This window comes from Montipora capricornis, chromosome 13, assembly GCF_036669925.1.
Source record: "Montipora capricornis isolate CH-2021 chromosome 13, ASM3666992v2, whole genome shotgun sequence".
Lineage (NCBI taxonomy): Eukaryota > Metazoa > Cnidaria > Anthozoa > Scleractinia > Acroporidae > Montipora > Montipora capricornis.
The window spans coordinates 30,949,908-30,964,907 of NC_090895.1; the positions used below are offsets into that span (position 1 = coordinate 30,949,908).

Here is a 15,000-nt window from a genome sequence, read left to right on the forward strand (position 1 = left end):
GAGTAACGATCGATGGTGCCTTGTCTTGGATCCATGAGGCCACCCAACTTTGGTCGACCACCTTCCATTGTTTCCGAATATTTTACGCCTCCTTCTGTCGTTACAGACATTTGTTTCTAATGAAAACGAAAACTAAGTTACGAAATGAGCAAATTAGGTGAACTGGTCACTAAACCAAAACGTTTTCACGAACAGCGAAATCGTGAGCCTAGCACGTATTCCGCCCCAAACCAGTAATTACAAGGAAACTGAATAATCTGGTTGATTTTGTCTCAAAAATAACCTATAAAATATACTTACAAGCTCGTCTGGGCTAAGTACGCCAAACTGTACCAATTTTACGTCCCGTAGCGGGGCCGGAGAGCCCGACACATAAGCCATGATTTTACTTGAACAATATGGCCGATGAGGTAATCGACAAAATCGCTCAGGTTTTTAGAAGATAGCACTGTCTTCTCGGACAACTTACACCATGAACCGAGCTTTCACCTCACAGCGCTGTTCTCTTAATTTGTTTTGACGTGTTTCCACACTCACTCTGCTCCTATTATCAAAACAGAGAGCGCAAAGAAGGTTCGCTTTTGTTCTTCGCTAAGCGCAGCAAACCAAAAAGCGCTTCGCTTCGCACGCCGTTCTCGCCAGTTTATATAGCAAATCCACATGTGCGGGGGCAACCGCATTTTTCAGGGGCAGGGATTGACACGTGATGTGCTTGTTTTCCTCCAAGCCTGCAAGCAGGCCCTCTGAGGGACTGGGAGAGAGCCTGCTCGCAGGCTATTTTCCTCTGGGTAGGGGGTATAAATAAACCGGACATTGATGTTGTTAGCAAATTCGCTGCCTTTCGCTACACGTCGGGGAAAGACTCGGGACTTTAGGAGGACACAGTAACAAAGAATATGCTATTTTAAGTAACATGACAACCTGTCTAGTCAATTATTACCTGGTACGTCTTTAATCAGTGCCCTATTATTTACATTTTCCAAATTAAATGAAATTTGGTTGTTTATCTTTCAATTTGATATATGAATGAACGTTTTTGAAGCATTTGTTGTGAAACAGACACTTGATATGCTATGAAGAGACTCTGTATTCTATATTTTTGCTCAGGCTTCTAAAGAGGTGTAAACATACTTTACACCTTAGAGATTTCCCCTATAATTGATCTTGATGTCTTATACTTTTATTGCACACTTTTTCTGTCTGTGAGAAATGTTATTGTCATTTTAATTAAAATTATATTTTCATTCTTTCATTTAAGATGATGTGGAGGTTTCAGAGCCTTTGCTAAAATTTGATGATTTTGAGAACGTAAATACGCAAGATAAAAAACAAAGAGGGATACTTTAAAAGATTTCAATAAAAATACTTTATTCAGAAGTACATTACTGTCCAGACAGTACTCAGAGTTTCCTTGCATTTAAATGAATTGCATTTCACAAATATTTCAAAACAGAAACACAAGCAAAATTGCTCCCAAAACAAGTACATTCAATGTTAAATAACAAGTTTAGAACATTATTAACAGATTGGTGGCCATTTTCAAGTGTCCAGATGGTGATCAGTAAAATGCCCCTCATTTCAACTTTGAAAACAAACTATGTGAAACCTGCAAGAAGAAAGAGAATACTGAAGTGAGCTATCGCACATAAACATGATATCTTCACACGTGAAGAAAAAACACCTTTTCTAACTTGCAATACCCGCGGTATCTAGAATTTCAACTATTCCCACTTCGCCCCTCGCTCTCCTCCTTTCAATGTTGACTGTTTGAGTTTTCAGCATTTTTTAGGTCTTGCTAGCAACATTGATAAGGGGGGAGGGGGGCTGCAGTGTGGGAGATATAGAGGATATTACATGGCCGCCCGGAGATATGAAATTTCTCTTCGAGTCTCTTCCCCTTATCAATGTTACTAGCAAGACAAAAAAATGCTGAAAACTTAAGTAGTCAACATTGAAAGGAGGAGAGCGAGGGGGGAAGTGGGAATAGTTGAAATTCACCAGATGTTCTTTAAACCCTTCGTTAACCCCTCCCCACCTGAAAGTGACACTTAACCTGGCTAACACCTGACAATTTTACTCACCGATTGGGGGAGCTTCAGGTGTGAATGGGTTAAATCAAAAGTCAAGTATACAAGACAAACTAAACTATATGACGTGCTGTTTGTTTCAAATTTATTTATTAAATCGATTTCATATCTTGTAACAACACATGTACTTATTTTAGCCTTAGTATTAGTTGTTAAACGTGATAATATTATTATTGTTACAATGTCTAAGCTGACCTTGATGTCTACTTTTACCGCAATGGAACATTTTCTACCTCAATATCAATTTTCCACCGTGATGAAACATTTTCTTCCTTGGTGTCAATCACTGCTGCAATAAACATTTTCTGTCTTGATTTCAAGTCACTGCTGTGATGTAAAATGTTGTACCTCGATATCAATTTACAATGGCGATGAAATATTTTCTAACTCAGCATCTTCTTCCTTAATATCAATTCAGTACCATGTTTCATCATGGCAGTCGATTGATATCGAGGTAGAAAATGTTTCAACACAGCAGTGGATTGATTTTGAGTTAGAATACATTTCATTACGGCATTGAATTCGATATCAAGGTAGAGAATGTTTTAACGCTGCTGTGAATTAATATCAAGGCAGAAAATGTTAGATCGTAGAAGTGAGTTGATATCGAGGTACAAATGTGAAAATGTTTCATCATAGTGGAAAATTGATGTTGAGATAGAGAATGTTTAATCACCGTGGAAATTGATATCAAGGTCAGGGTAGGCAATAACAATAATAATTATTGCATCATAAAAAACTAATACCAGGGCTAAACATAGTACATGTGTTGTTACAAGATACAAAATCACATTAATAAATGATTTTGAAACAAACGGTGCACCATGTAGCTGGGAGTGTTACACACTTATTCTTTCCTGTCTACCCACTTTTTGAGCTGATCTGGCAAGTTTTGGAATTGAGCAAGTAAACTCAACCCTTTTAGAGTTTTTCTAACCTTCCTACCTGGGGAATAGTTGTACATAAAAAACGTGGCTTTTGTAGAAGAACCACTGAGGAAGATCAGAAAACTTTAAAACAATAAGCCTAATTGGTGATGAAAAATAGACATAACATTGGCAGAAAACTGATAACAAAAACAACGTGCCAGGTTACAAAGCAAGATGTGTAGTCAAACGCAAAGGTGACATTGTCTGATAAGATATTTGTTCTGTGTATCAATCTCCCCTTTACCCTAAAGTTAAGGCTGATTTGTGCCAATCCTTTCAGATCTATGAACTATCATTTGAACTATCATTAAAAAGCATTTATTGCTGTGGTTTGTTTACTAGCTTGGGCATACAACCATAAATCTTTTGTTAGGTTAATGTAGTGAGGATTACTCCCATCTTAGTACCTTTCTATACCTTGAGTATATTTTCAAAGTCATAAGAGTTTGATTTAAATTCAAAGATAAGCTTGGTGCAAACCCCTTGCACTGTGTGTGATTATTACCTCATACTGGTATGCATATTCAGTTATGGGTGGCTAGAAGGCTATTGTTTGAAAGATAAATTGTATGGATCCCTGCACCAACCCTCACACTCCAGTGAACTTACACACTTATCACGACACTCTAGGAAATCAAACAACTCCTGGACACACGTCTCTTCTGTCTTGCTCTTGCTGGCAACTCGCTGGTTACATATTTCCAACTCCTGAAACAATTTTGCACATTCCCCTTTCTCAGCACATGATTCACGCATGCTCTCTGCTGGGTCAACCAATTCCTCTTCTTCCTCATCCTCTTCCTCTTCATCACCATCATTATCAGAGGTCTCCTCTTCACCCTCATCTTCAGGGTCGGAATCGTTGGCCTTGCATAATAATTAAAAAACAAAGCAAAAAAAAAAATGAAAAAAAATATTTTCTACACCAGTAAATAACATAACTCTGGAGGTAAAAAAAAAGACAAAGTAATGGTTATTTTTATATTTGGTCACAATATTGATTCTAAAAAGTTAAGATGCGAGATAGACGAATTCTAACATGGCCACAAAAATGTAAAAGGAATGACGTTTAAAAGGTAGCCTTTTGACGGAGATTATCGGCCTTTTTCATGAATATGGCACGATGGTAGCTGAATCGACCAAATGCATTTTGGTTCCCTGTTACAAATATAGCCAGGCGCCGGTTGTTCACTAATGGATTAGACGGCCATCGTCTAACCAACTCTTTGGGTCTCCTAATAAATGAACTGATGACAAATATATTTGTTACCTTTTCAACGACGATCTCCTCGCCCATAAGAGTTTTTTCCTCTCCTAAACCCATGCTAAAATTAAAACTCGCTTAGTCACAAGCTTTCTCTCCGAGACTTATTGGTACTAGACCTCCGAACCGCCATGCAAAAAACAAAGGATCATGGGTAGATAGTCACAGTGGGCACGAAATTCGTGCAGAACAATTTCCCAAGATCAAACCAACGCGTGGAACGATGCCAGCGAAACACATTATAAGTCCCACAAGAGAAAATAAAAACCATAGACAGCCCAAGCTCGCGTCACTACAGACAGCCGTTGAGAATTTAAACGCGTTATAAGACTTTGTATGGGAAAATACAGTCGATTATAAAGCCTAAAGCCTCCCCACAGCGGCTTCTCGTAACAGCTCCATGGTTACGAGAAGCCGCTGTGGGGATGGGGTAAGTGTTGTAATGACTGTACCTCATCGGGTGGAGTTAATTTGACCTCGGACCCAAGCTCCGTGTCTCGTGCGGCGATCATAAGCAGTTAAATTCATCAGCTATCGTGGAAATCGAAGCAGAAAATGCTCATTTTCAGCCAAGTGCGTGGGTATTTTTGACTACGAAACATTCATGGAGTTTCGCAAATGATGTGGCTTTAGGTTTGCGTGAAAAAGTCTTGGCTGGGATGGATTTTCGAGTTGCAAACCGCCTCTGAGCTGACAACGGTCGAAATCTTAGTATGCAGCCTTGACTTCGTCTTAGAACATTGAAAACACGGACTTCGCGAAACTGTGAAATGAACTCCAAAAGGCACAAGAATACAGCAGAGGTGAGTCATTTTGACTCATTTTATTGAAGGAACGTTAAATTGAGCATTTTTTAGGCTTTATAATCGACTGTATTTTCCCATACAAAGTCTTACAACGCGTTTAAATTCTCAACGGCTGTCTGTAGTGACGCGAGCTTGGGCTGCCTATGATAAAAACAATGCTCATGCAAACTTTGTGAGGGACAAACAAAGAGTATTATGGCATTTTTGATATTGGATAATAAAAGAATCAGTTTTATTCAACACACAAATAAACGATCGTGTGAAGTGGCGAAGTTATCGGGGAAGGGGAAGGGGAGCGGGGAGGATTGGGGAGAGGGCAATCCCCCTCGCTCCCCTTCCCCTTCCACGATTACGCCGGCCACGCAGGGTAAAGCGAGTGTACACAAGCTTGCTTCATTACGTACGGGTTGTTCGCATTCCAGTATTTCGCAATGTATGGCAAAAATCGCCCAAATTTCTCATCTCCGTATTTTTTTAACTTTGTTCTTCTTTGGTAAGCCACATGTCAAAAAAACCAAACCCGGTCAATTGACTCAATTCGGCAAAATCAAGGAAAAGAAAGATGTTCTTCACGTGCTTTCCGTCATTGCAACTATCTCAACCTACCATAAAAAAGAGGTGCAAAATGGCTTCACTCATGGTGGAAAAAAGGCAGCTAAATCGCATTAAAAATCAACCAGCTTAAGTTTTAAAGTCGCATTGTGACCTCCCCCCTCCCATTTTTACGTTATAAGCTTGTACCCTAAAGCCTGTTTTGTGCTTCTAAATTGTTGGGGTCTGGAAATTTTATTATACAGCGCTCATTATCCTTGGCAGAGGAGGGCCTATAAGGCCCGAGGTGACCCCCATTGACCAGTAAAATTGTCCGGCTTCAGACAGCGTAAATCCAGAAGTGGCCACTAGGCACTGGGAGTTAAAGGGTTTTAATTGATTGACACTGTACTTTCAGCGTACTTTATAACGTTCATGATGTTGGAAATGTTATGTGGGAAGACCGCTTATAATAGATAAAAACTACTCCAAAAATTAAACATTTAATCTCAAAGTGCCCCTGGGACCAAAAAACTAATTCTTATTTTTCTTTTGATCGTGTTAACGAAACACTAAGCGACCAAAGTTTTAAGCTTTGATTTAAAAAAGACACCTGTTCATTTTCACTGGAATTTTCCTATTCAATGGTCCGCCATTACTAACTTAAAGATCTTGAGGGAGCTGGATCGAGGAGAAAATGACGTCAAAGGCTCACTTGTTACTGGGTTGCCCTATGGGAACCCAGTCGGAAAATAGGTAGATTTCCGTTTTAGTATTTTTTTCCGTGTCGGTAAAAGTCTTGCCTGTTACTCCTCGGGTGAGTGGTGCCTTTGTGCATTTTCTTAGGATCGAGAGGGTAGTGGAAATGCGTAGATTTCTCTGGTGGACACAGTAGAATCATCAACTTAGCCTGCAATGGCGTCGAAAGTCATGCAACGCGAATGGCGTTTTAGTGGATCCTTAAACAAAATATACCCTTATGGAGCTCAATAATGGAAAGTCAGTTGGATAAACTAGGCATGAATCTCAAAAGCGACGAGTACTGGACTTCGACAACAATCTATCGCCCGTCGAGACGAAATCAAAGTGAGCTGCATTTACCTGAAGTACATGGTAATTTGACACAATTGAGTTTCTTGTCTTCACGCACGCAATGAAATAGGAAGAGGTTTTCACCTCTAAGAGCAAATATGTTGTTTGTTTCAATAAAATTTTCGCTGGAAAATTCTGTGGTATTTTCTGCCTTTGTGAATTATGATATCATGTTGTGTATTGAATTTTCGAGCTTAAGGTTCAAATGTGATATGGGAGAAGTTTTTTAGTATTGCTCTGTAAGAAGGAAGGGTTCACAGGCCTGTTGGAAGCGTGCTTGAGTTTCAACAAAATGAGGCCCAAAATCAGTGAAAACTTGTGACGCAGACGAATAATAAAGTAGCTGCTATTTCCAAAATGATGGAATTACCTGGTGATAAATAACGTCGTACGCGTCTTGGAGAGTAAATTTTGACTTTGCATAAACAAGAGTTGAGCGATTGTGATCTTTGTTTTGACTTCGCTCATTTCATTGTCAAACTTTATAACACTTGACAGAAAAAGAAACTTACAAAAACCCGGTATCTTGCCATCATTTGACACAGATGCTTCACTGTTTGGCGAGTAAACATGCCGCCATATAAGGCTGGAACGTTACCAACCATATTACACCCCCCATATGGTTGGTAACGTTCCAAACCCTGCTCCATGCCGCGGTAACTTAATCACGGCGCCCGCTGAATTCCGGCCATGTCACTTTCGATTTTGCAATTTACTTGAACGTAGCAAAAATCTCCCAAAATGTTTGTCACTGATCGTAACTTTTTATATTCTATATTCACGGTTCAAAATTAATGTTGTTTTCATGTCGTAAATATTTTATTCTCGATCGACCGTCCGGGGAACTTCCTTCTGCTCTTTCTGAAAACTGTGTATCAATATTTATTTGCTTTTTCATCAATATTTGTTTTGCATAAAGCAAGCTACCAGAATCTGTACCTTGCTGAGTTCGCATTTGCTAGCGTTAATAGTATTTTCGGTCAGATGTTTCTGTTTTTTATGAGGGGTTTATTGTTTTGGTCTCCCATCGATCCCAACACTAACCCCGCGAAACAGGGCTTGACTTCGGTGAAGTTTAGTATTACAAAGTTTTCGGATGCTCTTAGGGCACACTTGTGGTGAAAAGAAGTTGTGAGGGAACTTGAAAATTATCAACATGTCAGCCCAGAAGCCAATATTTCTCGCTTCTCTTTTATTTGTTATTCTTCAGAGACTGGAATGCTGTATTTCAATACCACACAATTCAGTGCCTTCTGATTTTCTGTAGCACGTATCACAGGCAAGCCAGTGTATGCTTCACAGAAGCATCTAGTTTAAGAATGCTACGAGTGTGTACATCGCAGAATTAATATGCAGCATGGGAGTTTTGGACGTTTTGCGTATTTAGCTGAAAATTTCAGCTGGTGAACCTTTGATGACACTTTTCCCTGGATCCAACCCTGTCAGGTCCAATCGGTCAGTTTTGAACGTGAGTAATGGTGGACCGTGAAATCCAAAACTTACACTCAAAGCAAATGGCCTTTGGGTAGAAATCAAAGCTCAAAATTTTGCCAGACAGGTGTTAAGCAAACACACTTTCAAAATCTGAAGGAAGTGATTTTTTTATCACAGGGGAACTTTAAAGTTTAAAAAGAGCAAATACTATATGGCTCCCTGGTTTTGCTGCTTTCAGTTGCGTTATTGCACATCAAGCGCCAAGCGTTTGTTCAAAGACTCGGTCTTGTTCCTATCAAACAAGATACACACTCACTCCAATGGGAAAATTTACAGTTCGACTTTATTACCCATGCATATCAATGATTTGATATCGTTCAGTCAAAAATAAACACTTTCACCATAGTGGCAGCTTTCATAAAGTTGCAAATGATAAGCGGCTATTTGCAGATTCTTTTTACAAAACAGAATGTATCAGGAATGTCCACAGTTTTGACATTAGAAAAGCGTTGGGAATTCTGTTAATTAAACGAGTTAACGTTGCTCTGTACTTCGACGACTAACGGCGCTGCTGGTTCGCGAAGAGGCCCTGGATTCAGCCGCGGATCCTGGCCTAGAACGTTGTTTCTTCCCACGTGCACTACTTGAAGATGAGACAACTGGAAAGTAAATGAAAAAAATACTCAGTTTGAGAGATTTTTAATTTTTAATGTTGCAACGTTAACCAAACCTTGTTCAACATTCTTTTGCGGCTTTAATTTTGCGTATTTCTAGATTTTTAACCAGTCTACTTGTCCTTTCGCTATGCAGTGTGGTGCCAAGAGAATATTCCTAAACCGTGCAAGAGAATGAGAAAACCGACAAAAATAAAATAAAGTTACAAAAACCTTGTTTGGGACTTCCCGCTCCAGTTGGACTCGCTGATCCTGTCAGAGCCAAAGCTCCAATATCTACTGTACCAACACCTCGTCGGCTACTGGTGGATATATCAGATCTGTAGGGTGAGTAAGCATTTAATAAGTAACTTCAATTGAACAAAGATAAATCCCGATACGACTAAACTACCCGGCTGGGCAATCGTAAATACGACTCAAATGAGCTTTTAAAAGAGCCACTTTGAAGCAATCCTCGGTACAAGTTGTACCAGCCATGGAACATATAGTCTGACTTGCAAGGGGTGATTGAGCACTTAACCGTGGATTATTGGACAACTTATTCTAGGGATTGGACTGGTTAAGGGGAGAAAAGGGTCTTCTTTTTGCTCAGTGAGCTGTACGAGCATAAATCATTTCTGCGCGTCTTTTCACCTCGCTGATGATAGTGATCCCGAACTCCTGGAGCTGCGAGATGACACTGGCCGGGAGGACCCTGGTCCTGGGGAAGGAGGCATTGGAAGGCCGGCCTGGCTGAAATAAAGCTGAACACTGGGTCCAAGATCCGGGTAATTGTGCAGCACCTCACCCATCTGTTTCATTGTTCGTGTATTAAATTCCCTCAACTCTCTCAGATCCATATCTTTCTCCTCTTGGAGTTCCCCCGAACTTTTCTTTGCGCTTCTTACAGCACGAGCTATTTTAGCGGCCTCCCGAGCAGCTCTGTCTTTCTTAGTTTTTTGATCGTCCAGTTCTTTCTGCAAGTTTGTTGTTTTGGCTTGTTTCTCAGTGATAACTTCAACCAAGGCTTGTTCGTCTGCAGATAAGTTGTCCAGTGTGTTCTGCATAGAGCCCAGGTCCTCCTGTAGCTCGCGTATTTGTCGCCGTTTGTATTTATATTTGTCCATCACCGCACGCATCTGGTCTTCTAAGCGTTGTTTCTCATCAAACTCTTCGCTCATCTCATCCACTTTATTAAAGCTCTTTCTATAAGTCTCGTTACGACCGTTCATCAGCCGCAAAGTGTTTTCCAACGCCCTGGAAAAGGAAACAAAGCAAGTTACACTAGTCACTTGAATTTCACATGAATTGAAAAAAGAATCGAACGAAGATTCACTGGGTGCTTTCCCCTAAGTAAGGAGGCCAGAGGAAATAGCGATGGTAATCTTCAGAACAGGGAGTTAAATTCGGAACATTTTTTTTGCCCAGAAAGCTCCATTCATCCGGAGGCGGTTTTTAAGGGAGGTCCTGCATGCATCGATCCGTATACATGGGAATTTAGAGATGTTGGCTTTTGGCCACTGCATGGAGACTGAGGAGAAAACCCGAGAACTCGAAGAAAAACTTCTCTGGGCTGAGAAAAGAACTAACAAAAAACTCAACCCACATATGGCCCGTCGAATCAAGGAATCAAACTGGGGCCACATTTATGGCAGGGGAATGCTATCACCACTGCGCTATTACTGGTCCCCAACCCGTAAAGGCTCCGATTTACGTTTTCTTCACCTGATCTCTTTCTCTGCTTTCCTGATCTTTGCATCCAATTCATCACCTTCTCGCTGCAGTTCTTCTTTCTCTTGGGCCGCTTTTATGACATAATAAGCTTGAGATCTCTCTTCTTCTCCTTCAGGTGGCGCCATGGATATCATTAGAATCTCATACCTGCATGGTGTATATAAACTCAACATTGACAAAACCCGCACACAACGAAACAACTCCCCAAAATGCCACATAAATTGCAAGGACAGAACCGTTTTTGCTGGGAAGTGGTCACAAACAAGAAAACTTACCTTTTTCTTAATTTGTCGATCTTGGATATCCGTTCGTGAAGTTCAGAGCTACATGACAAGGAAATAAAGACGGCATTAATAAGTACAAAAAGAAAAGTGACATACTTTGGAGGTACAAGAAAAATGCAATCCAACAGGACAAGACACGGGCCGTCGCGTAAAGTGCTCCTCTCGGATGCATTGGGGTATGTAATCTAAGCTGATCCAATCAGTAGGTCGTTTGTGCGTTACGTCAAACAATAGATCTCTCATCAGCTCCTTTTTTCCGTCATCCAGCAGTTGTAAATTTCGCCACTGTTATTTGTGTCTCTAGAGTTTGGCTGGAAACCACCTGCAATATATTAGAGTTTTTCATCCCCTGCTCTTTGCACATAAAATGTACGGAAACATTCCTCTAAAGGGTTCTCGTGCGACAGCTATGTTTCGATGATCACAAACGAGAGGGAATTGTATTAAAATAGTTCCCTCTTCTTACTAAAAAACTGAAAACGCTCGTTTGCGCCGGATAGTTCGTGATCCCGAATCATTCGATCAAGGAGATTTAAAGCTTGCTCGCAATTTTCCTACGCAGTGTTTAAGTTTTTCCGACAAAAAACGTCTACGTTTGAGACTTCTTGCTAACAGGCAAGATTTGGGTTTTGGAATTTGTACACTTGAACCCATTTAACAAATATCAGCCGTCGACCCTATCGATACTGAATTTCAGTGGTTCACTGCCAAACCCACTGAGCAACACAGGATCTTTAGAAAGCCACCTTTTATTTCTTCATACCTTACTGTCTGTCTTTCCTCTTCAGCTGACTTTATCTGAGCTTTCAACATGTCCTTATGGGTATCGATTTCATGCCGACGTTGATGCATTGCCTGCAAAACGCGGAAAATAAGCAAGGGTTTTGGTTACGTTTACTTTGAGGAAAGGATTTATACGATCTCTCGCAACAAAGGGGAAGGTAGATGGCACAGGATCCTCAGGAGGGTGACGCTACAAAAAGGCTAAACGTTTATGTTGGAATTGATCATTGATTGCATGCCAGAACAGTAGTGTCTCCCAGACTTTTAACCCAATTATCTAATAAGGAGGAAAGATACTTAGCAATATAAAGGTGGTAGCGACAAGACAAGTCACAAGGAAAAGAGCTTAACCCTAACCCTAACCCTAATAGATGATCGTTGGAACTGTTAGCGAGAACATATTTGACAATAGGGAGTTTAAGCATGCGACGTTTTTGAGCCACGGATGGCAACCGGAGATGGGTTTGTTTTCCCTTTTAACTTGTCTTTGTATTGCTAAGTATCTTTTCTCTATTTGAGACACTATTGTCCTGGCACTGAAATTCTCATAAGCATAGGTTATTTTTCCGTGGAAAACAGAATTATATAGCCCATTTGATGTCCGATGGAAACATTACGTTATACAGTCATGGAATTCAGAGTTTCGGGGGCCCTTAAAATGGAGGTTGAAGTAATGTGGGCGCGAAATGAAAAGGGGGCGAGTCAGGCTCTCTTTAAGCTTCATAATGTCGACACTATTTCAAAAGTAATAATGAACTGATGATAAGCATTGTTGAATAGCAAGTCAGTTTTTTTCATAATCAGATCTTGGAGGACGTACCTCTCAATTGAGTCAACCTTTCTTTGATTTTGCACTTCACTAGTTTGTCCTTGAATTTCTTGATTCGGAAAAGTTCTTTTTAATAATGGAAACAGTTTTATACACTATACCTACCGTCTCTAATTGTAGTTTTCTCTTCTCTAGGTTAAGCACGTTATCTGCCTTACTGCTCAGTGTTTCTCGGAGTCTTTTGATTTCCAGCTTCAAGATATTCTCATCTACCATAAGATTCTACAAGAACAATGGCACAAAATAAGAAAAACCTCCACCACTTTGGAAAGAGACAACTACAAAAAAGAAACAAACCTGTTTTAAAGCTACAACTTTCTTCCTTTCACGCTCTGAACTGTCATTGTGAAGATTCAACTCCTCTGTGGAAAGAGTGTGTTATGAAATTTCAGTTATTTCAAATTCAAAACAAAAGAAAGTACTGCAACAAGAACAAAGCTGTTGAAATGAATGACTGAGGCCTCGTCCACACTATGCCGGATAAATTTGAAAACGCAGCTTTATTGTTACGGTTAGGCCTTCCGTCCACACTACAACGCACATATCCGCATAAATAGATCCGCGAAAACGGAACTTTTTGAATACGCTCTCCAGAGTGGAACAATTTGAAAACGCAACTTTTTTGTATTAGTGTGGACGGAAAACATTTCGTATCCGGAACTTTTTGAATACGCTTGCGTCATTTTGTCATGTGATTTATCATGTTTTCTGTGTTGTTGGCAATAATTTCTTCTTTAATCGCTTATTTGGAGTTAAGTATTGCTTCAATTCACATGAATATTGTACGCCAGAGAATCAGGAATAACTTAAGACAATCATTGGTGTCAAAGGATACTAGGAAAGCGACGCGACGCTCTTAACCTTACAAGCAGAGACGCTTCTGGACTCGACCTGGCAGAACGAGTGCGTGGTGAGACAACTTTGTTAACGAAGTGGTTGTCGCTGAAGAATGGAGAGAAATTTTCGAATGTCTACTTACTGCGAGCATGCTCAAAGCGAGATTAAGCAATTGTGCCGCCGATAAAACGCTGTAGTGTGGACGAAAAACTTTTGTTCCGTTTTCGCACCTAAAGTTGCGTTTTCAAATTTATCCGGCATAGTGTGGACGAGGCCTGAGGTGGAAATTGTAAGCCCCGTCGATAGATCAAATGAAGAGATGACATGGTTTCAATGGTGACTCGCAGATACTCCAGATACTCGGAAAAACCGAGTCAAAATACGACCTTCCGATTACTACTTCGGACGCTCAACCACTGAATTATCGGAGCCTCCGGGGAGCTAAGCCGTTTAACTGAGTCCGGGTGACAATTATTGTTCCGCTATACCGCTAGGACTGAAATTGTTGAAACGGTACATTCTCGCTATTGAAATGAATGACTGAGACGGAAATTGTCATCTCTTCATGCAAGAACAAAGCTCTTTCAAAACAAATACTTTAAGTGCTATTAACATTGATAGGTTACCAATTTTGCTTGTGAGATTTTTCATGTCTTCTTTTCCTTTGCCCAAATCCCGGTTGGCACGGCGGAGATCATCCTGAAGAAAACGAAGGGGAATATCATTGTGTAACTAATCCCTTCAAAGAGCCTGAAGATGCACCTCTTTTCTTCCCATCAATGATGCACCGTATTTTTTTAACACTCACATTAAGATTCTTCATTTGAGCACTCAGAAGTGTGTGAGTTGAGTTATGTTCCTCCATTTGTGACATCAATTCCTGCAAAAAGAAAAGAAAAGAACGTTGAGCCCAAAAACTGACCCTGAATAGAGACAGCTAGGGAAATGAAACATTCAGGTGATCTGGACAAGGCTCAAGTCAGGTTACTCTGAACATGACCCTAGCAGAGTCAAAAGCTCAGTATTGCTCTTTACAATTGCAGCATCAAAATTTATACAGTTAACCAAAATTGTACAGCCCTACACAATTAACGACTCAGTTAGAACTTTGAGCATCATCATTTTTATTTAATGACCAGGGCCAAGTTGTTTAAAACATTAGCACTAATTCAATTTAACTACCATTGCAAGGTGTAGGCCTTGGCCACAACTAATATAATTTGCCCCATGCATGCTGACTGGGGTTTGGATAACTTTGCCAGGAGCAACACAGTTACACTGCTTTAAAATGGTCTTAAACATCAACTGAAACACGGCAATACACCATTTTAAAAAGCTGCAGCTCCAGTTTAACTAATCAATACACTAAAGTTCACCTTAATCCTGGCTTCAAGTTGTAGCTTTTCTTCATTACTCCTCTCTCCCTGCATCCGGCTTATTCTGCGCTCCAACTGTTGAAGCTGGAAATCCTGCCAAACAAACAAAAGAATATAAGGCACATATAAATCAAATGAATATTACAACGATAAAAGCACAGTTTTATTAGTACAGTCTTTTAAGCAAACCTGCATATATATGATTTCTTGCTGCTTGAGTGATTCCTGATCAAGCTTGTGAAGTTTGCTACTCAAGTTCCTGCTGGCTGCACGAGCTCCCTGAATGATGCACATATTATTGAAAGTAAGTTTTAAAAAATAACCTGCAAATTCACAGCACAACATAACAAAATTGGGAATC

At 40.2% G+C, this 15,000-nt stretch overlaps 3 protein-coding genes across 3 annotated transcripts in view; all 3 read right to left on the reverse strand.

Annotated features, from left to right (window-relative positions):
- Window positions 1-619, reverse strand: part of LOC138028746 (DNA-directed RNA polymerase II subunit RPB1-like) — a 21,002-nt gene extending 20,383 nt beyond the window's left edge. Inside the window, exons 1-2 of the mRNA XM_068876348.1 lie at window positions 301-619; window positions 1-116 (exon numbers count right to left, since the gene is read on the reverse strand). The exon at window positions 1-116 is cut by the window's left edge and continues 157 nt beyond it. Coding sequence (XP_068732449.1) covers window positions 1-116; window positions 301-381 — 197 coding nt within the window. The 5' untranslated portion in view covers window positions 382-619. The remainder of the gene's footprint in view (window positions 117-300) is intronic.
- Window positions 620-1,351: 732 nt separating this feature from the next.
- On the reverse strand, window positions 1,352-4,431 carry LOC138029263 (cytochrome b-c1 complex subunit 6, mitochondrial-like). The gene is made up of 3 exons (XM_068876976.1): window positions 4,287-4,431; window positions 3,626-3,883; window positions 1,352-1,606 (listed from the first exon to the last, which is right to left on the reverse strand). The coding sequence occupies exons 1-3, from the start codon at window positions 4,338-4,340 to the stop codon at window positions 1,574-1,576; spliced, it is 345 nt and encodes a 114-aa protein (XP_068733077.1). The 5' UTR covers window positions 4,341-4,431; the 3' UTR covers window positions 1,352-1,573.
- A 4,029-nt stretch (window positions 4,432-8,460) lies between these two features.
- LOC138028450 (coiled-coil domain-containing protein 39-like) overlaps window positions 8,461-15,000 on the reverse strand; it is an 18,946-nt gene continuing 12,406 nt past the window's right edge. Inside the window, exons 14-25 of the mRNA XM_068875991.1 lie at window positions 14,829-14,918; window positions 14,640-14,732; window positions 14,072-14,143; window positions 13,890-13,962; window positions 12,724-12,788; window positions 12,532-12,648; window positions 11,578-11,669; window positions 10,806-10,853; window positions 10,522-10,677; window positions 9,451-10,053; window positions 9,031-9,137; window positions 8,461-8,802 (exon numbers count right to left, since the gene is read on the reverse strand). Coding sequence (XP_068732092.1) covers window positions 8,678-8,802; window positions 9,031-9,137; window positions 9,451-10,053; window positions 10,522-10,677; window positions 10,806-10,853; window positions 11,578-11,669; window positions 12,532-12,648; window positions 12,724-12,788; window positions 13,890-13,962; window positions 14,072-14,143; window positions 14,640-14,732; window positions 14,829-14,918 — 1,641 coding nt within the window. The 3' untranslated portion in view covers window positions 8,461-8,677. The remainder of the gene's footprint in view (window positions 8,803-9,030; window positions 9,138-9,450; window positions 10,054-10,521; window positions 10,678-10,805; window positions 10,854-11,577; window positions 11,670-12,531; window positions 12,649-12,723; window positions 12,789-13,889; window positions 13,963-14,071; window positions 14,144-14,639; window positions 14,733-14,828; window positions 14,919-15,000) is intronic.

Bases quoted from the DNA above. Each gene is read 5' to 3' on its own strand.
- LOC138029263 (XM_068876976.1), bottom strand. From the start codon at position 4,340: ATGGGTTTAGGAGAGGAAAAAACTCTTATGGGCGAGGAGATCGTCGTT. The intron at 3,884-4,286 runs GTAACAAATATA...TTATTATGCAAG, and splicing joins AGGAGATCGTCGTTGAAAAG to GCCAACGATTCCGACCCTGA. The intron at 1,607-3,625 runs GTAAGTTCACTG...TTCTTCTTGCAG, and splicing joins TAGAGTGTCGTGATAAGTGT to GTTTCACATAGTTTGTTTTC.